Here is a 24,948-nt window from a genome sequence, read left to right on the forward strand (position 1 = left end):
GTTGACAGTCACCACCCTCCTGTCCCAGGAAAGGTATCTTTATTAGAATAAACCTTTATTAGAATAAACCAAACCAGGTTGGAAGAGACCTTCAAGATCATCGTGTCCAACCCATCAACCAATCCAACCCACCCAAACAGCTAACCCATGGCACCAAGCACCCCATCAAGTCTCCTTCTTCTCACCAGGAATTTTGGGTGGTGCCACCAACCCAGGCAGGAGGGATGAGCAGTGTGGAAATGCCCTGCTCTCTGCTGCACCACTGCTCTGCAGTCAGTCATTTAACACCACGCTCTGCTAGATGCAGTCATCTTCCTCTTACTCCATACTTCACCCATTCACTGGCTCAACTGACCTCTACTGCTTCTAAATGGGGCAGTGAGAAAACTCACACTGAGAGATTTTAGATGCTGATTCTCAACAGTGAAGCAGCCAAGATCACTAGGCACCAGAGCACCTTTCTCTATAAGAATTACTGTGAAAGAGGTAAACAGCAAATATGTGATAGGATGCAAGCCATGTACACAACTGAAACACATAGTGGGTCCCATGCAGAGAGGAGGAGGAAGAGACAAGCTCACAACCACTGAAATCAGCATCTGCAAGAGAAGCTGCCATTTGCAGATGAGACCTCTCAGTGCAGGACTCCTTTTGAGTTCCCAGCATGGTGGGACCAGGAAAGGTCAAGGCATCTCCTCCAAAAGCCCATGAGAGAGCTACACCCCACTCCCCTGCCAGCCTCTCCCACCACTACCTTAGCAGGTTCCCCGTTCAATCCCTTGCTGAGAGGCACTGCAGAGTCACATGTGTGTGAAAGGCATATCAAAAGGAGCCAGGGTGCTCCTACTCACGTGGACCTGGAGGACCGTGGTGCCCACAGTGGTGTTCTCAAAGAGGCTGACATTGTAGAGGACCTTGCTGAAAACAGGGCGGTTGTCGTTCTCGTTGATGAGGTTAATCTTCACACGTGCGAAGCCGACGTGGTCTGGGATGCTCTCGTTTGCAAAGAGCTGGGGCAGAGAGAGGAAGCAAAGGGGAAGGTTGAAGCCACTGTCTGGGAGGTTGGGGAAACTAATCTGTTCCCTTTCACAGGAGAAAACAATGCTCACCTGGGCTCCCTCACCAGGTGAGGCAGCTCAGTGCTAACCACCAAAGCACGGACGCTCCCTCTTCCCTGGGAGCATCTCATCTCTGAATGAGCTCAGATCTCAGGTGAGCCAAACACCCTGAATCACCTGCCCTGAGCAGCCTCAGCCTCTGCATGGCAAACTGGACAATCAGAGCCTGCCACCCCACCCCAGAGTACAGGCTTTTGCTCATTTTTCTCCATCAGTGCATGAAAAGCCCTCTGCCAGGACTACCACCACTGGTGTGCTATGAGCCTGCTTTGCCTGCCTTCAGAACTTGCAGCTTAGGCAGAGAGAGGGAACAACTTGCAGCAGGAGGCTGGGGAGAGCTTTGGTACCTTATAGGTGCACTGAAAGCATTATTTTTATGCTCTATAAAGCTTTCCCAACCCTGTGACATAGCAAGGGGCAGCATGCTCTGCTTAAGCTTTTGCAGCTCAGCCTTTGGATGATGAGAAAAGAGAGAGAAGGTGCAGAGCAAACCTCTTCCCCACCTCCTCTTCTTCCTTTATTATTATTTCCATTTTTTGGACCATTTTGTGATGTCCCAGAGTTTCATAGTGTGGATCAGAGAGAGGAAGAGAGAAGCCTTGTTAACAAGTCACTCCTAGGTCACTTAGGGCAGAGCAGAGGGGTGCAGCCTTACCGAGAATTCATAGCGAGGAATGGTCTCGAAGTCCAGCGGCACTGCCACACGGACACGGATGTCTGCCTTCCCCTGGATGGAGGTGGGTGAGATGATGAAGTGGTTGGAGTTGTTGCCCACCAGGTACACCTCAAAAACGCTGTTGGGTCCCTGGGATAGGAGAGAGAGAAGGGTTGACAATTACTAAGAAGAAAGGACCTAGAGGAACCTTGGCCCAGCCTGCAGATGAGCATGGAGAGGCTGAGGGAGCTGGGGTTGCTTAGCCTGGAGAGGAGGAGGCTATTGCTGGATGACAGGTTGGACTTGATCTTTGAGGTCTTTTCCAACCTTGTTGATCCTATGACTCTATGGGATGGGATCACTGCCCCACAGAATGGTAGGGGTTGGATGGTGCCTCTGGAGATTATCTAGTCCAGCCCCGCTGCCAAAGTAGGTTCACCTAGGGTGGGCCACACAGGAGCACCCACATGGGTGGGTTTTGAAAGTCTCCAGAAAAGGAGACTCCACAACCTCTTTGGGCAGCCTCTTCTAAGGCTTCATCACCCTCACACTTAGAATCACAGAATCAATAAGGTTGGAAGAGACCTCAAAGATCATCAGGTCCAACCTGTCATCCAACACCTCATGACTACTAAACCATGGCACCAAGTGTCACATCCAATCCCCTCTTCCTAAACACCTCCAGGGATGGGGACTCCACCACCTCCCTGGGCAGCACATTCCAATGGCCAACAACTCTCTCAGTGAAGAATTTTCTTCTCACCTCCAGCCCAAACTTGCCCTGGTGCAGCTTGAGACTGTGTCCTCTTGTTCTGGGGCTGGTCTCTTCTGGGAGAAGAGACCAACCCCCACCTGGCTACAACCTCCCTTCAGGGAGTTGTAGACAGCAAGAAGGTCTCCCTTGAGCCTCCTCTTCTCCAGGCTAAGCAACCCCAGTTCTCTCAGCCTCTCCTCATAGAGCTGTGCTCCAGATCCCTCCGCACCTTTGTTGCCCTTCTCTGAACACCTTCAAGAGTCTCAATGTCCTTCTTAAACTGAGGGGCCCAGAACTGGACACAGGACTCAAGGTGTGACCTCACCAGTGCTGAGTCCAGGGGCACAATGACCTCCCTGCTCCTGTTGGCCACATTACTCTAATGCAGGCCAGGATGCCATTGGCCTTTGCCACCTGGGCACACTGCTGGCTCATGTTCAGCTTCTGTCAATCAGTGCCCCAAAGTCCCTTTCTGCCTGGCTGCTCTCCAGCCACTCTGACCCCAGCCTGTAGTTCTGCATGGGGTTGTTGTGACCAAAGTGCAGCACCTGGCTCTTGGACTTGTCAAATGCCATCCTGTTGGACTCTGCCCATCTGTCCAGCCAGCCAAGGTCCCTCTGGAGAGCCCTTCCACCCTCTAACTGATCAACACCTGGCCCAGCTTGGTATCATCTGCAAATTCACTGATGACTGACTCAGTACCCTCATCCAGATCATCAATACAGATATTGAACAAGCTTTTCCTCATTTTGAGGTGGAACTTCCTGTGTTCCAGTTTGGTTCCACTGCCCTTCATCTTATCACTGGTCACCAATGGAAACAGGCTGGCCCCAAAAACCCCTGTGCATTGGATGCAAACTTGTCAGTGCCAGCAGCTTGGGCACAGCCCTTTGCCTTCAGAGACAATAATGCAGTTCCCAGAGATGCAGGGGAGTGTTTCTAGGCTTGGGTTTGGTTAACTGAACCACAGGGTTCAGCTCCAAACTTAAACACTCCTAGAAGCATTTTATTGTATTTGCTGGGCCTACACTGCATGTGGTTTGAGAAATCTCCTCTTCACATGCACCCATTTTGTGCAAATCCCCCTGTGCTCATGGAAAGAACTCGTCCCTGAGAGGAACCTGCATGGCTCATGGCTGCAGGGAAAATCCCTTTTGCTGTTTGGAGATCCATGCATGGCATAGGGCACCAGACATTGGCATTTCATCACCTCAGGACAGTGTGAATGCCTCTCCCAGGGAGAGGACCCTTTCCACTAAGGCAGATCAAACTGGAAACTCAAGACCTGGCTGGGAAAGCAGGAGGACCACCGCAGCACTTTAGGACCCTTGCTGCAGGTATGGCAACCCTCCCCAGAGCACAGCCCAGCAGAGCACATGAAAAGCAAGTTCAGAAGCTGAATTTCCAATTTTCCTCGAGTGACCTCCCTCCTGCCAGCAAAAGGGGCCAATTAAATGCACGAAGGGGCACTAATAGCAAAAGCTGGCTGAGCGTGACCACTGAGAGCCAGCGACATGAGCAGAATCCCTGCTTGCCCTCCTCCCCACACCCCCCGGCAGGAGGTTGAGCAGGGGGCAAGCTGAGCCTCCCCAGCAGAGCCACACATCAGGAGCAAGCCCTGAGGGCACCCATGGAACCACAGAAGCAAGCCCCACATCCCCAGAAGTCCAGCAATGCTCAGCTGGTGGATAATGGACACAGACAACCGGAGGGAATGGAATGGACCCATCTCAGGGCAGACCTAGCCCTGTCCAAAAGCTGTTTTGCTGGCAAGTTGAGAAGTGTCAATGCTGGCATGAGCGAGGGATGCTCCCCAACACCACTGCACGAGCCTGGCAGGGAGGGAGCAGAGAATCCAGAGAACTGCAGGAGGAGGCACCCCTCCCCAAGCCATTACTTCTGACCCTGTGCTTAAGATGCCAGTTTACAGCAACCAACCAGCAACAAAAAGGCCATCTCCTTGAGGAACTTCTGTCCAGCTCTGCCGAGGAGCCCTGGTGTCTGTCCCAGGACCCAGCGTGCTCCCTGCACACAAAAGCACCTTTCATGGTGGTGAGATGGGAGGGATTTTCTTGGGAGCTGGAGAGAAGCGACTTTGTTGGAGGCATGAGATAAAAGTTGAAACATCAAAAGAGATCCAAGTATTTGCGGGCAGAGAGTCAGGTGGATTAATTCCCTTCCAGCTGAGGAAGGAGATCAGGCTCCAGATACCCAGCATCCCCATAATTAGGAGCCCCTCAAGTGCCTCAGTCTCCCCACGTGAGGTCTGGAGCAGGGGGATACATCTGCCTCTCGGGAGGGTGGCCGCGCGTTACCATTTATGTATTTATTCGGCTATTTATTTTTTTGTTTCTGCCCCCATGCTGCTTCCCTTGCTCCTGGTTCCCAGAGCCTGCAAACCCCCTGTGGCTGCCTGAAAGCAAATCTGAATATTCACATTGTTATCAGCTGCCCAGCAGAAGGGGCTGGCGCAGCCCAGCTCACAGCGAGGACCCCCCGCTCCGGAGGAAGCCACGGGGAGCTGCTTGCATTTTCCTCACCACTTCCTACCTCGCTCCTGCCACTCAGAGCAAAAAAAAAAGAAAGGAAAAGAAAAGATTTGAAACCTGTTCATGAAGAAGAAAAACACACACCAGCTCCCCAGGCGTGCAGTGGTGGGCTCGTGGCTGAGCACCACCTCTTCGTGGTGCTGAGGATAAGCATGGGATGCAGGGGTGTGCTACCAGTGCTGCTTTACCTGCGTAGCTCCCCCTCCCTCCAACCCCTTCCCCACCAGCTCCTGCGCCGCTTGAGCTTTTTCCTCATTGCTGAAAACAAATTGGCTCCTTTGCCTTCCTTTAGAGGCATAAATTAAGGAGCAGCCTGCCAAGGCTTAGCAGCCCTAGGACGATAAACCCGTCCGCACGCGCCCAACATCCCAAACAAATGGAGCCATAAAGAAGGCAGCTCCGGAGGGGAAGTTTGCTGCTGCAACAGAGCTGGGATGGGGCCACTCGGTTCCCATGCTGTGGTAGCTTTAGAAGCATACAATCATAGAGTTGTCAGGGTTGGAAAGGACTCAAGGATCATCCAGTTCCAAACCCCCTGCCATGGCCAGGGAAACCTCACACCACAGCAGGTTGCTCACAGCCACATCCAGCCTGTCTGCAAACACCTCCAGGCAGGAGGCTTCCACCACATCCCTGAGCAACCTCTCCCAGTCTCTCACCACCCTCATGGGGAAGAATTTCTTCCTAACATCCAATCTCAATCTACCCATTTCTAGTTTTGTTCCATTCCCCCCTCCCCAGTCCTATCCCTCCCTGACACCCTCAAAAGTCCCTCCCCAGCTTTCTTGCAGCCTCCTTCAGATCCTGGAAGGCCACAAGGAGGTCTCTGCAGAGCCTTCTCTTCCCCAGACTGAACAACCTCAACTCTCTCAGTCTGTCCTCACAGGAGAGGAGCTCTTCATGGCCTTTCTCTGGACACATTCCAGCACCTCCAGATCCTTTCTGTACTGGATGCAGTACTCCAGGTGATGTCTCACCAGAGCAGAGTAGAGGGGGAGAATCACCTCCCTCAACCTGCTGGCTATGCTTCTCTTGCTGCAGCCCAGGATGTGATTGGCTTTCTGGGCTGCAAGTGCTCACTGGCTGTGTCTAGAAAATTTTTCCACAGATCTTGAGCAGACTGTGGTAGAATGTAAATAAATCACCACTGGATGCAAAAGGGGAAATAATGATAAGGTCTAAATAATCCCATTGGACAGATTAGCAACATAGGTTGGTTGTGTACACTAACTTTCTCTCTCTTTGGCTTCTTTGCTCTAGCAGATATTAGCTTCTGGTTTCTGCTGGCTTTGCTGACCTTGTGTGGTGGGGGTGAAAATTTCCCCTCCCAATTAAACTGAAATGCGAGGAATATGTACAAAATAAACAGGATTTACAACCGTTACAGGTATTTACAATTTATAAACAGCACAAGAACCATTCCCTGGCCAAAAAAAAACCCAGGGGAGCTAATAGCTTTCCCTTCCCTGCTCCCCTTCTTGCCCCTCTGGACACAAAGGGATAAGAGAAAGAGCAGAGAATTGTTTTTTAGTACATAACCAAAACAAAGAACACAGCCAAGGGTCAACAACGCCAAGCAGAAGCAAGTTAGTGTCTCCCAGAGCCAGGAAGCTGAAGGCAGAGAGGTAGTTTACATCACCAGCCTTATGTTTGGTATCTGTCCAATGGGATTGTTTAGAACTTAGCATTCTTCTCCTTTTTACACCCAATAGTGATTTCTTTACATTCTACCACTTTCTGCTCCTTGGCTGCATTACTCTGTCGTGGCTAAGTACTAACAAACAACCCTCTGCTCTTTCTCTTGTCCCGTGCACAGGAGGAAGGGAAGGGAGCAGGGAGGGAAGGGAGCAGGGAGGGAAGGGAGCAGGGAGGGAAGGGAGCAGGGAGGGAAGGGAGCAGCGAGGGAAGGGAGCAGCGAGGGAAGGGAGCAGGGAGGGAAGGGAGCAGGGAGGGAAGGGAGCAGGGAGGGAAGGGAGCAGGGAGGGAAGGGAGCAGGGAGGGAAGGGAGCAGGGAGGGAAGGGAGCAGCGAGGGAAGGGAGCAGCGAGGGAAGGGAGCAGCGAGGGGGAAGCTGTTAGTAGCCCCCTGGTTTTGTCTGGGTGGGGGGGGGAAGAGGGGATCTTGTGTTGTAAATATATGTAAATATTGAATATTTTGCACATATTCGTTGCATCCCATATTTCTAGCTTGTAGTTTTGCTTGTAGATACAGCTTCATTTGCTTTCCAACTGAGCTGTTCTGGCAATTTTATCTTGGGGGTGGAGGGGAGATTTTCGACCCACCACACGTGCCAGGGAGTGGGGCCAGCCCTCACCGGGCCCGAGGCTGCTGCCGCCTCCTTCTGCTGGCAATCAAACCTCCTCCCAGCCGTAGCCAGTGCCTCAACTGATGGAAAATTCATGTCAATTCAGCTAAAAGACAACAGGAGCTGCAGTTGGGCATAATGATGACTTTGTTCTTCACGTGCGGATCCCTCGGAGCATGTAATAGGAGCCGCCTGGTGTCCCCCCGCCGCCACCGCGCCCGCATCAACCTCATGCCGCCGCCTGACTTCCAAATGAGCGACTGCGGGACGCAGCTACCACGAGTGCTTCGCCTTTCAGCGATTTGTGATGGGCCTCCTTGCCAGCCCCGTGTGCTCAACAGCCCTCTTAAATTCCAGGGGGATGGAGCAGAAGGGAGAAAGCAAATCATATCCTGGGCTGCATCAAGAGAAGCGTAGCCAGCAGGTCGAAGGAGGTGATTCTCCTGCTCTGCTCTGGTGAGACCCCACCTGGAGTACTGTGTTCAGTTCCAGAGCCCCTAGTACAAGAAGGATCTGGTGGTGCTGGAGCATGTCCAGAGAAGGGCCACAAGGATGATCAGAGGGCTGGAGCTCCTCTGCTATGGAGACAGAGGAGGGAGTTGGGGCTGTTCAGCCTGGAGAAGAGAAGGCTCTGAGAAGACCTTCTTGTGGCCTTCCAGTATCTGAAGGGGGCTACAAGAAAGCTGGGGAGGGACTTTGGAGGGTGTCAGGGAGGGATAGGACTGGAGGGGGATGGAACAAAACTAGAAGTGGGTAGATTGAGATTGGATGTCAGGAAGAAGTTGTTCCCCATGAGGGTGGTGAGAGCCTGGCACAGGTTGCCCAGGGAGGTGGTGGAAGCCTCCTGCCTGGAGGTTTTTGCAGCCGGGCTGGATGTGGCTGTAAGCAACCTGCTGTAGTGTGAGGTGTCCCTGTCCATGGCAGGGGGGTTGGGACTAGATGGTCCTTGAGGTCCCTTCCAACCCTGACAATTCTATGATTCTGTGGTCCCTGGGCACACCTCGCACAACACAGACTGGCAGGCATAAGGCTGTGAGATGCCAAGAAGTAGGTATTGTGTGTCCCTTGAGAGGTTCCAGGAATCATGTGGGATCTGCTCATGCACCTGAAAGCCTGCTTTCCCAACCTGCAGGACATGCCCACAGAATGGTAGGGTTTGTAAGGGAGCCCCAGAAATTATCAAGTCCAAGCCCCTGGTCAAAGCAGAATCACCTAGGGCAGGCCACACAGGAATGCATCCACGTGGGTTTTGGAAGCATCCAGGGAAGGACACTCCACTGCCTCACAGGGCATGGTTCATCTGAAATCAGGGAACCTTTTCTCACATCAGGCCAGGAGCAGCCACATCATCTGTTCCAGCTTTGACTGAGAATGAATCATAAGCTTTGTCCCTGCTTTTTCAACTAGCATTGCCCACTGGCTTCATCCATCACTCCTACTCCCACCTAAACCCCTTCCTTCTTGGGGGTGCTCATGGAAATGCTTCAGAAATCATTCAACCTTCCACCAGCAGAAGCAAGTATTTAGCATCACTTACCAATGGCTACTACAAAATCTCAAAGCAGAAAAAAATGTAGCTCAGACCCCTAGCCAAGCAAGTGACCATTCTTCAACCACAGCACTCCCTGAAGTCACTGAGCTGCACAGGTAGGTTGCTGGCCTGCAACCATTTTTGGCAAAAAATGAGCTAGATTTGGGAAAAGCAGCCTGGAACCCTCAGTGCTCTTCTCTTCATAGGATTATTTAGATTGGAAAAGATCTTTCAGATCATCCACTCCAACCATTACCCCAGCACTGCCAGGTCCGCCGCTAAACCATGTCCTTCAGCACTACATCTGCACGGCTTTTAAATCCCTCCAGGGATGGGGATTCCACCACTACCCTGGGCAGCCTGGTCCAGGCCCTAACAACCTTTTGGGGGATGATATGTTTTCCTAATATTCAACCTAAATCTCTCCTGGCACTACCTGAGCCCTTTTTCCTCTTGGGAGAGGAGACCAACCCCCACCTTGCTACAACCTCCTTTCAGGTCGTTGTAGAGAGTGAGGTCTCCCCTCCCCACCCCTGCATATACCAAGCTGCCTTTGCTTCCCTCTATTCCAGCTCAGCTGCAGCTATCCATTCCAAAATGAAGGGCTCTGATTTTCAGAAGCACAAACTCCAGCCTAACTCCAGCTTTCCTGCCAGCCATTTGCTAAGCACAGGTTATTCCCTGCAAAAAGCTGAGGGGTGGTTAATATCCCTCCTTCCAGGCAAGTTTGCAAAGAAAAGAAAGTGCTGAGAGTTCAGGAGTGGTGGAGGGAGAAGGGGAGTTACAAAAGAAGTTTTTCACTTTGAATAGAAATTAGTGCCTCTTTGGAGAGCTTGGATACCTTATACCTGGTTCTAGCTAGTCGGAGACAAACAAAGCTTAATCCTTCCTTTGAATCACAAGGCATAAAGAGGGTTATTCTCTCCACCCACTTCAAGGCATTTACCTCAAGTGCTTTGAACAGCCTCTCCATGAGTTGCTTGCTTCTCTCCTGCTGCCCAGCCAGTGAGCTCAGCCTCGCAGCACCCACTGCCCACTCAGCACCTGAGCACCACAGCACGTATAACCCTTTCAAGGGCTCACTGGGCATGGGACCATCTCCCCTGTATCCCTAAAGACCTCACCAGGGTCACAAGTGAGGCAATATGGAAAGAAAGCAGCTCCAGGGAGACCTTACAGAGGCCCTCCAGTACCTGAAGGGAGCCTACAAGAAAGCTGGGAAGGGACTTTTTATAAGGGCTTACAGTGATGAAGGAGAATGGAAAGATGGAAAAAGGGAGATTCAGACTGGATATTAGGAAGAAAGTCTTTCCAGTGAGGGTGGTGAGACACTGGCACAGGCTGTCCAGGGAGGTGGTGGATGCCCCTTCCCTGGGGGTGTTCAAGGCCACGTTGGACAGGACTTTGGGCAACCTGGTCTAGCGGAAGGTGTCCCTGCCCACAGCAGGCGGGACTGTAACTAGATGATCTTTGAGATCACTTCCAACCCGAAGCAATCTATGATTCCACACCTGGGCAAAACGCTGCCCAACACTTCTGATCCTCTTCCCCTCACTGGCAGCCCTTTTCTCCTGTCTTTCTGTCCATCCTAAGTGGCAGTCCTTGCCCACTCTCCCCCCCCTCCCAAAGGAGGTTTCGCCTTCCTCGCTCTCCCCAGGTTATCTGCTGAATTCCACACACGCCTGCACAGACGGGATCAATCCGAGGCTGCCTCGCCTTCAGCTTATCTCTGCTCCAAATGATTGATTTTCCCTCTTTAAGGGTAATTTGCTGGTGAATTCCATGTATTGCAAAAACCCCTGTGAAATCTAATTCAGCCCGACTGGCAGCTGGCACTTTGGGGGAGAGAATACTTGAGCGCCGTCAATTCCCCTTTACAGTGCCTCGTTGTGTAGATCATATTTATAGTGCACGTGCCTGTCATCTGCATAGAGATGCTCTGGGTGATTCATATACTGCACCTGCACACGCATGGGCACACAGGACATCCTTCTGGGAGCCTCTGAGCTTGCTTTTTGCAACAAACACAGCATGTTCCCGTGGCCTAGGGGTTTAGGGTTCCCTCCCCCCCTCCCCCTTTTGTTTTGTCTTCTTTTAGTTTGGGGTTTTTGGTGGTGGTGTTGGGGTTTTTTGTTTTAATTCCCCATTTATCTTGCTCAATATGCTTATTCTGAATGATCTTCAAATGTCAGCCCATCACACTCGTGCTTTTTATACAGCCTCTGCCCTTTTCTTCCTCTTCAGTCAACCGTGTTGAGGAAAATCGAGTGAGAGCCACGGTAGAAGGGCTCTGCTTTCTTTCTCCGGCGTGCAATGGGAAAGCACAGGGCTGTTTCTTCTAATATACCTCTGTGGACCTTGCAGCAATATGAAACTCAAATAGGGGAAGCCCTGAAGGATGGCCTGCTCCTTCTCCTGCATGGCCAACAAGGCCAATCCTTGTCTTCTCCCTAAAACACTGCATGAAGGCACCAAGATGCAAGACAACAGCACATGCAGAGAGGATCTCCAGTCCTTTCCCCTCACTCCAGCTCATCTGCTGAAGCTACCCAGCCCTTTGAATTACAATAGCGTAGCATAGCATAGCACAGCATAGCATAGCATAGCATAGCATAGAATAGACCAGACCAGGTTGGAAGAGACCTTTGAGATCAAGTCCAACCCATCACCCAACACCATCAAATCAAATAAACCATGGCACCAAGCATCCCATCCAGTCACCTCCTGAACACCTCCAGTGATGGTGACTCCACCACCTCCCCAGGCAGCCCATTCCAATGAGCAATCACTCTCTCTATGAAGAATTTCTTCCTAACATCCAACCTAAAACCTCCCCTGGTGCAGCTTGAGACTGTGTCCTCTTGTTCTGGTGCTGGTTGCCTGGGAGAAGAGACCAGCCCCCGCCTGCCTACAACCTCCCTTCAGGTAGTCATAAAGAGCAATTAGCACAGGCTTATTCCACAGCTCCAGGTTGCTCTCAACCTGGAAATTAACCTTGCTGTAAAAGTGGAGAATCCAGGGTTTACATCTTGACTTGTCCCTGCTGATCTGTCACAGCGTGACTGAGAGGAGAACCAGACCCCAGCCTGGGAGAGTATAAATGGTCTTCTGCAGCATCCAGCTGACTGTAGGCTCAGTCTAAATGACAGCAAACTTTTACAGGCTGTCACAAACAGCTCTCAGACAGCTTTGGAAAGATATTCCTGAGGTTTGCTGTCTATGTGGCAGAGAGAGAAACTCAGCTGCACAGAGGTTAATGTTTTTTTCCTTTCACATAAATAATTATTGGCCATTGGAATGGGCTGCCCAAGGAGCTGGTGGAGTCACTGCCTCTGGAGGTGTTTAAGAAGAGCCTGGATGGGGTACTTGGTGCCATGGTTTAGTTGACTAGATGGTGTTGGATGATAGGTTGGACTTGGTGATCTCAAAGGTCATTTCCAACCTGGTTAAATCCATGATTCTGTGGCCCTGTGTACTGATTTCTCCTGCATCCAAGAATGCAAAAAGAAAACACAAGTCATCCACTTGAACTGTATCCCTTGGCTGTATCCTGCATCCATATCTGGGGCCATCTCACCTGAATCACACAGGATCACCAAGGTTGGAAGAGACCTCAAAGATCATCAAGTCCAAGCTGTCACCACAGACCTCATGACTAAACCACAGCACCAAGTGCCACATCCAACCCCCTCTTAAACACTTCCAGGGATGGTGACTCCACACCTCCCTGGGCAGCACATTCCAATGATGAATGACTCTCTCTGGGAAGAACTTTCTCCTCACCTCCAACCTAAACCTCCCCTGGCACAGCTTGAGACTGTGTCCTCTTGTTCTTGTGCTGGTTGCCTGGGAGAAGAGACCAACCCCCACCTGGCTACAACCTCCCTTCAGGGAGTTGTAGAGAGCAAGAAGGTCTCCCCTGAGCCTCCTCTTCTCCAGGCTAAGCAACCCCAGCTCCCTCAGCCTCTCCTCACAGGGCTGTGCTCGAGGCTTCTCCCCAGCCTCATTGTCCTTCTCTGGACACATTCAAGAGTCTCAGTGTCCTTCTTAAACTGAGGGGCCCAGCTTCCCCTTGCACCTTGCAGCTAGCTCCTCTTGGAAAAAGACCATGACCATGGTTGAAAGATGGTATCTCTGGGTTTGCAAGGGACAGACCCAGAGGAAAGTTTTTCTCCTTGGAGGCCCCCTGCTTAGGTACCTTGTCTGAGCTGTTAATGTCAGCCCAGCTCCAGAAAGGCACTTTAAACACTGAGGTAAATTTAAGCTTTTGAGCGTGGCCTTGTGTGCAACATAAATACATTCTATGCAACTTCAATACATTCTGAAGTGCTTGGCTGAATTGTTTAACCTAACTCCTTCAAACAAAAAAAAAAGGCAATCATTGAAGTTTGTGTAAAACACACCAGAAGAAAGACAGACCTGAAGCCCACCACTTAAAAAGGCGGCGTGGGCCCGGTTACAAAACACCTTCTTGCTTAACGGCCTCGGCAGCCCACGCAGGGTGTTTTCACAGCCAGACCCACATTAAGGGCAACAAAGTTAGTGAGGGGCTTGGAACACAAGCCCTATGAGGAGAAACTGAGGGAGCTGGGGCTGCTTAGCCTGGAGAGGAGGAGACTCAGGGGTGACCTTATTGCTGTCTACAACTACCTGAAGGGAGGTTGTAAACAGGCAGAGGTTGGTCTCTTCTCCCAGGCAGCCAGCACCAGAACAAGAGGACACAGTCTGAGGCTGCACCAGGGGAAGTTCAGGCTGGAGGTCAGGAGGAAGTTTTACACAGAGAGAGTGATTGCCCATTGGAATGGGCTGCCTGGGGAGGTGGTGGAGTCGCCGTCACTGGAGGTGTTCAGGAGGAGACTTGACAGGGTGCTTGGTTACATGGGTTAGTTGATTAGGTGGTGTTGGGTGATAGGTTGGACACGATGATCTTGAAGGTCTCTTCCAACCTGGTCTATTCTATTCTATTCTATTCTATTCTATTCTATTCTATTCTATTCTATTCTATTCTATTCTATTCTAGCCCTTTCCCCAGCTCTGCAAAGAGACAGCTAGGATATGTTGGCAAGCAGGTTCCTCAAGGCCACCCAGTCCCACGGGGCCCCCTCGTGGGGCCAGGTTCAGGTGTGCGCCGCTCCGTCCGAACAGGACCTCAATGAGCGTGGGGGTTAAAGGAACCTGATGTCCAGATTTGGCTGGAGGGGAGTCAGAACACGACTGGAGGGCTTGGCTCAGGGAAGAAACCGAGCTGCCAAAGCGCTCTCCCAGGACTGAAGAACATGGGTTGAGACAAGAGATAAAAAACTCTGGCAAAATGATCTTCCTGAGGACTCCAGCTTTGATTTCGTATGTCTCTATCCATCTGCTCTCATTTATTCATTTAGATGCTCTCCCCAGAGACATCTATAACTCTCTTCTTGTTTTCCTTTGCCCCTTACACAAATGAATCATGTCATCCCCAGCATGAAGGCCGTGTTGGCAAAATAGCTTCTGTCAGCCACGTCCTCGCTCACATCCCTGCCTGAAGACCTTGGCCCTCGCTGGCCCATTCCTCTGCTGCTGTGCCCACAGAGAGCCTGGCACTCCCTTGGCTACCTCAAATCCACATGGTTTGTAAAAGCCATTTACAAAGCTCAGCAGTCACAAGGCACTTGAATGTCCAAAATATCACCATCTGCCAACAACCTTCCCTTTCTGTAAGGTTTCTAGGGAAATTCTGGGGGTCTTGGGACTATCTATAAACACACTGCCCAGGAAGCACTGCTAGAACAAGCCTGGCTGCAGATGCACTTCCCTGTCTATCTCACATACATCTTTTTTATGACCTGGATATCACAGGATTACAGAATGTCAGAGGTCGGAAGGGATCCAAAGAGATTGGCGAGTCCAACCCCCCCCTGCCAGAGCAGGACCACATAATCTAGCTCAGGTCACAGAATGCCTCTCCCTCGTTTCCCCCCCTCACCCCTCTAAGTGCTACCTAGATGGTTAATTCACTTGCAAGCACCCAGGAGGTGAAATAAGAAAGATCTACTGCAGGATAATGCTGAAAACCCCCCTCCAATAATTGCTTATAACTTTCCTCCCTCCAGATATTCCAAGACATCATCTCTCCTGCGCTTCTTATCAGCGGAAAATAATGCTACGGTCAAAGCAATCTCTGCTAATATGACAGCCTCCAAAGATAGGTACAGTGAAAAACTCTTTCAGACTTCCCTAGGCATGAGAGGTCCTTCTCTCAGCAGTTTAAAAAATCCCAGCCAATTCTTTTGGGGAGATCTGGATGTGGGGAGAAGTTAAACAGATCAAAAGATTGAGTCTATTTGTGTGTGTCTGCTGCTGGCACGATGGGGAAGGCAAGGCTGAGTTTTTGGGGGGTTTGGTTTTCTTTTTCTCTGCTCTCCCATTTTAAAATTAGCAAGGCTGAGAAGTGAATCCTTGAATGGGAGTCACTCTTGTCAAAATGAAGCTTTCCACCAGAGAGAATGGCAGATCCTTCACCCTTCTGGCACAAGCAGAAGCGTCGCGATGCCCTTCAGGAAGGGATCTGCTGACATCTCACAGAGAGCGCGGCAGCAGATCTCTGTTCAGCAGCTCTCCTCAGCATCTGTCACAGCCACATCTTCTTTATTAGCAATTGACATTTGCAAGAAAAAAGCAGGTCTCTTTATCTGCTTAATAGCTCATCTGCCCCTCTTCAGGCTGAACTCTTGGATGGTGACAGCACGTCACAAGCAGGTTATTAGTTCTGTGTCATAATCACCTCACCCCCCGCAAACAAAAAAGCAGGGGGGGGAAAGGAAAAAGAAGGCATTTCTGGAGTGGCCTTATAAGATGCAGTCAGCTCCACCCAGGGCTGGGGGAAAGAAAATGCATCATCCAACAGAGGTATTCAAGGATAATTGAGGGACTGGAGTGCTGCCCTATGAGGAGAAGCTGAGAGCCCTGGGGCTGGTTAGTCTGGAGAGGGGAAGACTGAGAGGGGATTTAATCAATGTTTATAAATATCTGAGGGCTGGGGGTCAAGAGGGAGGGGGCAGGCTCTGCTCACTTTCACCTTGTGATAGACAAGGGGCAATGGATAGAAACTACAGCACAGGAGGTTCCACCTCAACATGAGGAGGAACTTGTTCACTGTAAAGAGCACTAGAACAGGCTGCCCAGAGGTCTCCTTCTCTGGAGACTTTCCAGCCCCATCTGGATGTGTTCCTGCATGACCTGTGCTAGCTTCTATGGTCCTGCTTTGGCAGGGGGTTTGGACTTGGTGATCTCTGGAGGTCCCTTCTAACCCCTAACATCCTGTGATTTCACAGCCAGCAAAGGCAGCTGAGAAGATGCCCGTTTTAACTGACCCACCAGGATTCTGTGGGGTGAGAGAAGATGCTGCGTTTTGTACGGCTCAGCGCTGTCACATTGTTTACTTGAAGCATCAGGAAAACATCCTGAGACTGCCATTTATCCTGACAAACTCCCTCCCCTCATCTCTTGCTTGGGCTGAAGAGGAATAGGGCCAGCAGGAGCCTGTTTGCCAGAGCCTTGCCGAGGGATTTTGGCAAGTCCACCATGAGGTGTCAGCACTGGTTTGAAGCAGACACCATACAGCGTGGCAGGATTGGAGGGCACCGGCGCACGGAAGCAGCCAGATGTGAACTGCACAAGTCAAATAATCAGAGTAATTGAAGGCTGCAAGCCCAAGGCTGGGAAACATGCTGCAATCCCTCCGTGGGGCATGGACCAGTGCATAATGAACAGGAGCTCCAGCAACACGTGAGGAACAAGCCTCCAATGCTCCTGGCTTGTTTGTGGTCTCCCAGTCCCTGCTGCTCTTCCTCCAGCCCCACGCTAGCTAGGAGTTGTCTCTTGCCTCCTCCCTGACAGCATCAGTGCCCAGCCCTGCCTGCACAGAGTCAGGAGGTCCTTTCTTTCCTCTCCCTGGGAGCCCAGCAGAAAAGCTCCTCCCTTTCTAAACCAAACTGGCACAGAAGTATCTGACAGGAGCCCTCAAAAGCAGGAGAGAATCAGCATTCCACACAATCCTATTTTCTGCCTCTCAGTGGCTGTGCAATCCTGATGGCATTAAAGCAGTGCCTGAGCCCTTCTGGGGAGGACATCTGCACTCAGGGTACCGAGCAAACAGAGCCACAGCAGCAGCAAGAGCTGTAAAAGTGAGTGTCAGGACAACCATGCACCTCACCACAGCTTCATCAATGACTTATCCTTCCCTGCAGCCCTCCAAACCACACCACGTGCCACCCCGCAATGGATGGACGGAAGAACCGCCAGACAGGCATCTCTCACCTCATCTTTGTCCTGCACCTGGATGAAGAGGGGAAGGGCAAAGCCCACCTGGGCCAGCTCTGTGATGGACACGCTGTACTCTGAGCTGTTGAACTCGGGTGCATTGTCATTGAGGTCAATGACCAGGATGTTGAAGGTGGTGGTGACGGTGGCGTTGGAGGGCGTGCGGTCATCGTTCAGTTCTGTCGCCTACGAGGAGAGAAGACAACAGGAGACAGGCTTTGTTTTCAAAGAAGAAATGCCAGGGAAACTGTGAGTGCTGTGATTAGAGACTCTGTCAGCTTTTGCTTCCTCCACTGGGCCAAGCAAGGATGCTCAGTCGGTTCTGCCATCGCCCCTACACCTTGAGCACCTTTCCACACTGCTGACACAACAGTGAAGATGATCAGAAGGCTGGAGCACCTCCCCTATGAAGACAGGCTGGGAGAGCTGGGGCTGTTCAGCCTGGAAATGAGAAGGCTCCAGGGAGATTTTATTGTGGCCTTTCAGTACTTAAAGGGGCAGATAAGAAAGGTAGAGAGGGACATTTTACAAGGGTATGTAGTGATAGAACATGAGGGAATGGCTTTAAGCTGAGAGATGGTAGATTTAGACTAGATGTAAGGAAGAAATGAGGGTGGTGGGAAACTGGAATGCATTGCCTAGAGAGGCTATAGATGCCCCCTCTCTGGGAGTGTCCAAAGCCAGGCTGGATGAGACTTCAATCAGCCAGGTCCAGTGGAAGGTGTCCCCATGCACGGCAGGGGGATTAGAATTAAATGACCTTTAATGTCCCTTTCCATCCAAATATTTCTGTGATTCTGTTGACCCAACTCTTCCATCACCCGTGCTTCAGACACACAGCACTCTTGCCCACTGTCCTGGATGCTTAACATTTCCTATGGGATGGTTGTGGTCCAGTTCTCCCTAGCCCCTGCCATGCAATAGGTTGCCAGGACTCTGAGTCACACTGGGGAGCTGCTAGGCCATTTCCCTGCCACAAACATTTAAACCAAAAGGTTCCCTTACGAGACATGGGGGGTAGTCCTCAGAATAAGGAAAGCCACCATGGAGCAAAGGGTATTCCTTTGTTTCTCCTCTGCCACCTCCTGTGGTGTGGCCAGGAGCAGGGAGCTAAGCACTGTAGTACTACTGAGGGGACAAAAAAGAAAAACAACAACCCAAAACTAGGGCAAGAGAGGAAAACAAGATTTAGACCTTAAAATAGGGTTTGGTAACCAGTGTCTAAATACAGAGCTGAGTCATGACTCTGCATCACACCTCTGTCTTGAGAAGCATAGCCAGCAGGTCAAGGGAGGTGTTTCCCCCCCTCTGCTCCGCTCTGGAGAGACCCCACACGGAGTACTGCATCCAGTTCTGGAGCTCCTAGTACAGGAAGGATCTAGAGGTGCTGGAATGTGTCCAGAGAAGGGCCACGAGGATGATCAGAGGGCTGGAGCTGCTCTGCTGTGAGGACAGACTGAGGGAGTTGGGGCTGTTCAGTCTGGAGAAGTCTCTGAGGAGATATTCTTGTGGCCTTCCAGTATCTGAAGGTGGCTACAAAAAGCTGGGGAGGGACTGTTGAGGGTGTCAGGGAGTGATAGGACTGGGGGGAATGGAGCAAAACTAGAAATGGGTAGATTGAGATTGGATGTTAGGAAGAAGTTGTTCCCCATGAGGGTGGTGAGAGCCTGGCACAGGTTGCCCAGGGAGGTGGTGGAAGCCTCCTGCCTGGAGGTGTTTGCAGCCAGGCTGGATGTGGCTGTGAGCAACCTGCTGCAGTGTGAAGTGTCCCTGGCCATGGCAGGGGGGTTGGAGCTGGTTGAGCCTTGAGGTCCCTTCCAACCCTGACAATTCTGTGATCCTATGACTTTAATTCTCATCTCTCCCAAAAGGAGAGAGAGTGCAGATTTTACTGCCAGAGAAGCAAGACTCATGAAGCTGCTTGCTGTTTTTCTTTTTATGAAGCAGAGTCCCTCCTCTTGTCCTCTGGCTAATCTTTGCTTTGCTGTGGGCAGGGGAAAAGCGCCGCTAAGGCGACCCACCACGGCTCATTGCTATTCACTGCTTCTGCACACAGCAGCAGAACAGGCTGATCTGAACAAGGAGCCATCCAGCTGTATTTTCACTCTGTGCTCCAGGACGAGAGCAGCAGAGAACATTTTGGGTCCTGGGGATGTGGGACTCACAGAGCTGGCATTTGTTGGGGGGAAAAAGGGAGGAGAAAGGAGGGAAAAAAAAAGGCAGCTAAGTTTGTGGGGAGAGGAAATAAAAATCTGTCTGCTCAACAGACTATAGTTAGAAGTCCATTAGCATGCAGGCAGGGGAGTGGGCAAGTTTTCAGGTTCCCAAACCTTTCCAAGATTAAACAGATATTTTTGTCCCCATTAAAAACCCAGACAATCCTCTCTCTCTCTCCTGGTTTCTACTGGATTGAAACTAGAAAAGCCCAAACCAAGACACACACCAGGGAGAGATGCAGATCTCTTCCCCCTGCATAAAGCCCCAACAGTATGACCTGTGCCCAGGAGTAGCAGGGGGGTTATTTCTTGTCCCTTTGACCCCTCCCAGCAAAGTATTGCACTTCCCAAAATGAGATGGTGATGTGCTGGCTCCTGCCCTCCCAATCAATGACCCTTCCTACAACGCTGATTTTTCCCCACCCTGCCTGGCCCGGCAGAATCCATACTTCTAAATGTGTTTCCAACCAGCTGCCCAGCTTGGTATTGATTTTAATTACAGGGCTGTGAGCAGAGCTGGGGAGCTGCTCTCAGGTGGGGCTGGTGGGGTTGGAAGACCACGCTCCACTGCTTTCTCTTGACGAGGCAACTTTCAGCATCACTCCTCCCCGTCTCCCCGGCAGATACAGACAGTGCCCTGCTACACCACTGCCTGCTGACATGACAAAGACATTCCTGGGTTTTTTGGAAGGGAAGACACCACTGTGAAAAACCTGGAAGATGTACCAGGACCTGCTGGATGTTAGCAGAGCCCCCAGCGGGCTCTGGGAAGGGGCTGGTTGGGGGCCCTGCTATTTTCCAGCGGGATGTGGGGTTTCTGCCAGGCCTTCCTGAAGCTCACATGGCAACCTGCTCCATTCCAGAGAGCCATGAGGATAAAAGTGGAGGCCAAAATAGTGTGGAATGACAGAAAGGGGTTGGAAGCTAGGGATAAAAAGGATGCCCAAAGAGACTGGGAAGTTAAAAGGTGTCTTGCCATCCGCTTTGGGCTGCCCGCTCCCTCTCAGTCTACAGTCACATCTGACATTCCTCCTGCCTTCAGCCTACCACTACCTTTACACTTCCTACCCCCTTTTGGACCTACCACTCCCTTTGGGCCTCCCTCCTCCTTGCATCCTCTCACCCTTTGGGCATCCCTCTCTCTCTGAGTCCACTAATGCCTTGGGATTGCTGTCTCCTTTGGACCTACCATTCCCTTTTGGCCTCCCACCACCTTTTTTGCCTATCACTCCCTTTTGGCCTCAACACCTCTTCTGGACTCCAGGTGTCTTTTGGCCTCCCATCTTCTCTTATCCTCCCACTTCCTTTAGCTTCCCCCCACTTTTCAGCCTCCCACAACTTTGGACCTCCCACCCCCTCTGGGTGTCCCATCTATTTTCAGCCTGCCATCTCCTTTTGGCCTCCCACTCCCTTTAGACCTTTGGCCTTCCACCACCATTGGGCATCCCACCCCCTTTACACTGAATCACAGATTGACAGGGGTGAGAAGGGATATCTGTGCATCTTCCACTGCCTGCCACATTACAAAACATTCCTGTTTTCACAGTATCACAGTATAACTTAGGTTGGAAAGGACCTTGAGGATCATCGAGTCCAACCTATCAACACAGACCCCATGACTAGACCATGGCACCAAGTGCCACGTCCAATCTCCTCTTGAACGCCTCCAGGGTCGATGACTCAACCACCTCCCCGGGCAATCCGTTCCAATGATGAATGACTCGCTCGGTGAAGAACTTCCTCCTCACCTCGAGTCTAAACCTCCCCTGGCACAGCAAGAAGGCAAGAAAGGTGGGAAAGGGGCAAGAAAGGTGGGAAATTGGCACAATTCTGTTGCCTGAATGCAGGCATTGTCCTGTTTACACTCCCAGGGCACCTGCCTTGCAAACACAGGAAGATCAAGGTGGAGACCATGCAGGGTCCATGTAGAGGTAGCCAGAGTTTAGGCCACCCTATGAGGGAGCTGTGTTAAACATCTCTCTTGGCTTGGCTGGGGAATAGCCCATCAAGGTTTTGAGTGCCCACAGGAGCAACATAGAATCAACCAGCTTGGAAAAGACCTCAGAGATCACCAAGTCCAACCTATTACCTAATCCCTAACACCTCCTGACAACTAAACCATGGCTCCAAGTGCCACATCCAAGCCTTTTTTGAACACCTCCAGTGATGGTGACTCCACCACCTCCCTGGGCAGCGCATCCCAATGGCCAATTACTCTTTCTGGGAAGAACTTTCTCCTCACCTCCAGCCTAAACTTCCCCTGGCACAGCTTGAGACTGTGTCCTCATGTTCCAGGGTTTGCTCCTCCACAAGCAGGATGCCCTCCCTATCCTGCTTATCCATAAAGCACACCCAGATGGAGGAGGTCTCACCTTCACTGTGAGGATGAATCCAGCACTGTAGAAAGGGTTTTCCCGGTCCAGTGGCCCATTCAGGGTTAAGGCTCCACTGATGTAGTCCAGTGCAAAGATGCTGTTGGTGTTACCTGAGGGAAAAAAAGACCAAACAAACAGCCAGCTTGAGCACAAGCAGTTGCTCAGAAGGTGCCAAAGCTGATGCCAAACAGTCCTGGGAAAGACCCAGAGAGGGAAATGTGAGGGTATGAAGCTCATCCCTCACTGGTCTCCATGCATGACCTGAGCTGGTGTTTCAAAGAGAGATTTTACAGAGCTAGGCACAGGCTGCAGTGGGCTGGGTGAACCTTGCACATTATCTCAACGTGCTTTAAAATATGGTCCTCTGTTGGTCCTCTCCTTCTCTCCCCCACCCCAGCTCAGGACTCAAAACAGTGCCTTCCTTCCAACAGCTGACGAAGTGATGCATGCTGCAGGCAGCTGAAGAGCTTCCAAGCCTTTCGGTTATTAAAATATGCTATGGCAAATTCTCCCCTCTGCCCAACCACCTGCTCTCAGGGGGCACTGTGTCCCTGGGGTGGGCATGGCCTCACTCTTAAAGTTCACAGAATCACAGAATCAGTCAGGATTGGAAGGGACCACAAGGATCATCTAGTTCCAACCCCCCTGCCATGGGCAGGGACACCCCACACTAGATCAGGCTGGCCAGAGCCTCGTCCAGCCTGGGCTTAAACACCTCCAGGGATGGGGTTAAGGGACATCAATCCAGGTTAATCAGAGGAAGGTGCAGACAGACCAAGCTCACAAATAAATCTTTGTGTAAACAAGTGGAGCTTCTTGCCAAAGGGTGCTGAGGTTGATAAAAATCTACACATCTTCAAGGGGAGGCTGGGGAGTTTAAATGAAAGAAAGAAGGAAAGAAAGAAAGAAGGAAGGAAAGAAAGAAGGAAAGAAAGAAAAGAGAGAAAGAGAGAGGAAGAAAGAGAGGAAGAGAGAGGGAGAAAGAGAGGAAGAGAGAGGAAGAAAGAAAGGAAGAGAGAGGAAGAAAGGAAGAGAGAGGAAGAAAGAAAGGAAGAGAGAGGAAGAAAGAAAGGAAGAGAGAGGAAGAAAGGAAGGAAGAGAGAGGAAGAAAGGAAGGAAGAGAGAGGAAGAAAGGAAGGAAGAGAGAGGAAGAAAGGAAGGAAGAGAGAGGAAGAAAGGAAGGAAGAGAGAGGAAGAAAGGAAGGAAGAGAGAGGAAGAAAGGAAGGAAGAGAGAGGAAGAAAGGAAGGAAGAGAGAGGAAGAAAGGAAGGAAGAGAGAGGAAGAAAGGAAGGAAGAGAGAGGAAGAAAGGAAGGAAGAGAGAGGAAGAAAGGAAGGAAGAGAGAGGAAGAAAGGGAGAGAGGAAGAAAGAGAGAAACAAAAAGAAAGGGAAAGTGAGAAAGTGAGAAAGAGAAAGTGAGAAAGTGAGAAAGAGAGAAAGTGAGAAAGTGAGAAAGAGAGAAAGAGAGAAAGAGAGAAAGAGAGAAAGAAAGTGAGAAAGAGAAAGTAAGGGAAAGAAAAAGAAAAAGAGAAAGAAAGAGAAAGAAAGAAAGAGAAAGGCAGAGAAAGAAAGAAAGAAAGAAAGAAAGAAAGAAAGAAAGAAAGAAAGAAAGAAAGAAAGAAAGAAAGAAAGAAAGAAAGAAAGAAAGAAAGAAAAGAAAGAAAGAAAGAAAGAAAGAAAGAAAGAAAGAAAGAAAGAAAGAAAGAAAGAAAGAAAGAAAGAAAGAAAGAAAGAAAGAAAGAGAGAGAGAGAAAGACAGAGATAAAGAGAGAAAAGGAAATCTGTCTAATTTCAGAGAAGCCACCTGTAGCTCAGGAATGTTCCTAGCTGGATGCATTCAGAGGCAGGGAGATATTAGGGTAAGTATTACAAAGCACTTCACAGTATGATAGAATGGGAGGGGGGTGGAAGTGATCTCTGAAGATCATCCAGTCTAATCCTCTACTAAAGCAGGTACACCTCGAACAGGTTTGCATAGGAACAAGTCACAGAATCACAGAATCACCAAGGCTGGAAGAGACCTCCAGGTGGGTTTGGAAGCTCTCCAGAGAAGGAGACTCCACAACCACTCTGGGCAGCCTGTTATAGCACTTATCACAGAATCACAGAACATCAGGGGTTGGAAAGGACCTTGAAAGATCATTCAGTCCACCCCCCAACCAGAGCAGGGTCAGCTAGAGTAGGTCCCACAGGAATGCATCTAGTTGGGTTTTGAAAGTCTCCAGAGAAGGAGACTCCACAGCCTCTCTGGGCAGCCTGTTCCAGGGCTCTGTCACCTTCACAGTGAATCTTTTGTTTCTTTCTTTTCCCATGGAACATCCTCTGCCCCTTGTGCTATCATTGGACATCACTGAGCAGAGCCTGGCTCCATCCTCCTGACCCTGCCCTGCCCATCTTCATAAACATGAGTCAGGACAACCCCTGAGTCTCCTCTTCTCCAAGCTAAAGAGCTCCACGCTCCTGCCATGTGTTGACCCCCACATAGCTGCCTTGTTTTTCTTCTACTTAAGCCAAATTTGGCCTTAGGTGCAAGCAGCCAGACAAGGTGGTGTGGGTGGCTGTACTGCGTCCATCAAACATCCTAACCACTGCCCCTGGAATTAGACACCCAGAGAGGATTCAGACAACATTTGAGTCTCACAGCCAGCAGATGCTGGAAAGACGAACGTGCAGCCCCAGGAATGCCCCTGCAATGGTCCCAGGTGCTCAGCCTGTCACACAGAGAAAGAGGAGCAGTTGGTACATGGAGCCTGGGACACCTGACACTGGCCTGACACAATACCAGAGGAGGCTGCTGAATTAATGACCAAGGAGGTTATGCACAGGCATATGGCCACCCACAGCACTCCTCTCATCCTCTCACGGTGTGCCAAAAGCCCTGATCCGGCCCCAGAGCGGAGCGAGGAAGCCCTGTGGGTAGGCTACACTCATCCCTGTCATGAATAAAAAAAGCCCTCCTGTCTTCTCAGTACATCTCAGCAGCAAGGAAACACACACAACATTTGTCATTTCCCTGGAAGGGAGCTGCAAGACACATCTGCTGCTGCACCAAGTTGTTTTCCCCATCGCTCACCATCCACCTCACTCCCAATCCCCTGTTTAACCCATGACCTGCACCTTCCATGTGGTGGACAAAACTTCCAGGTCA

General features: G+C 50.8%; 1 protein-coding gene across 1 annotated transcript in view; it reads right to left on the reverse strand.

The window, feature by feature from the left end:
- Nucleotides 1–767: 767 nt before the first annotated feature.
- Nucleotides 768–24,948, reverse strand: part of LOC137442077 (cadherin-23-like) — a 242,134-nt gene continuing 217,953 nt past the window's right edge. Inside the window, exons 10-13 of the mRNA XM_068140324.1 lie at nucleotides 21,798–21,910; nucleotides 17,207–17,395; nucleotides 1,774–1,923; nucleotides 768–1,010 (exon numbers count right to left, since the gene is read on the reverse strand). Coding sequence (XP_067996425.1) covers nucleotides 801–1,010; nucleotides 1,774–1,923; nucleotides 17,207–17,395; nucleotides 21,798–21,910 — 662 coding nt within the window. The 3' untranslated portion in view covers nucleotides 768–800. The remainder of the gene's footprint in view (nucleotides 1,011–1,773; nucleotides 1,924–17,206; nucleotides 17,396–21,797; nucleotides 21,911–24,948) is intronic.

Source organism: Melanerpes formicivorus, unplaced genomic scaffold (genome assembly GCF_026170545.1).
Source record: "Melanerpes formicivorus ecotype bairdi unplaced genomic scaffold, bMelFor1.0.p_v2 SCAF_6, whole genome shotgun sequence".
NCBI classification, from domain to species: Eukaryota; Metazoa; Chordata; class Aves; order Piciformes; family Picidae; genus Melanerpes; species Melanerpes formicivorus.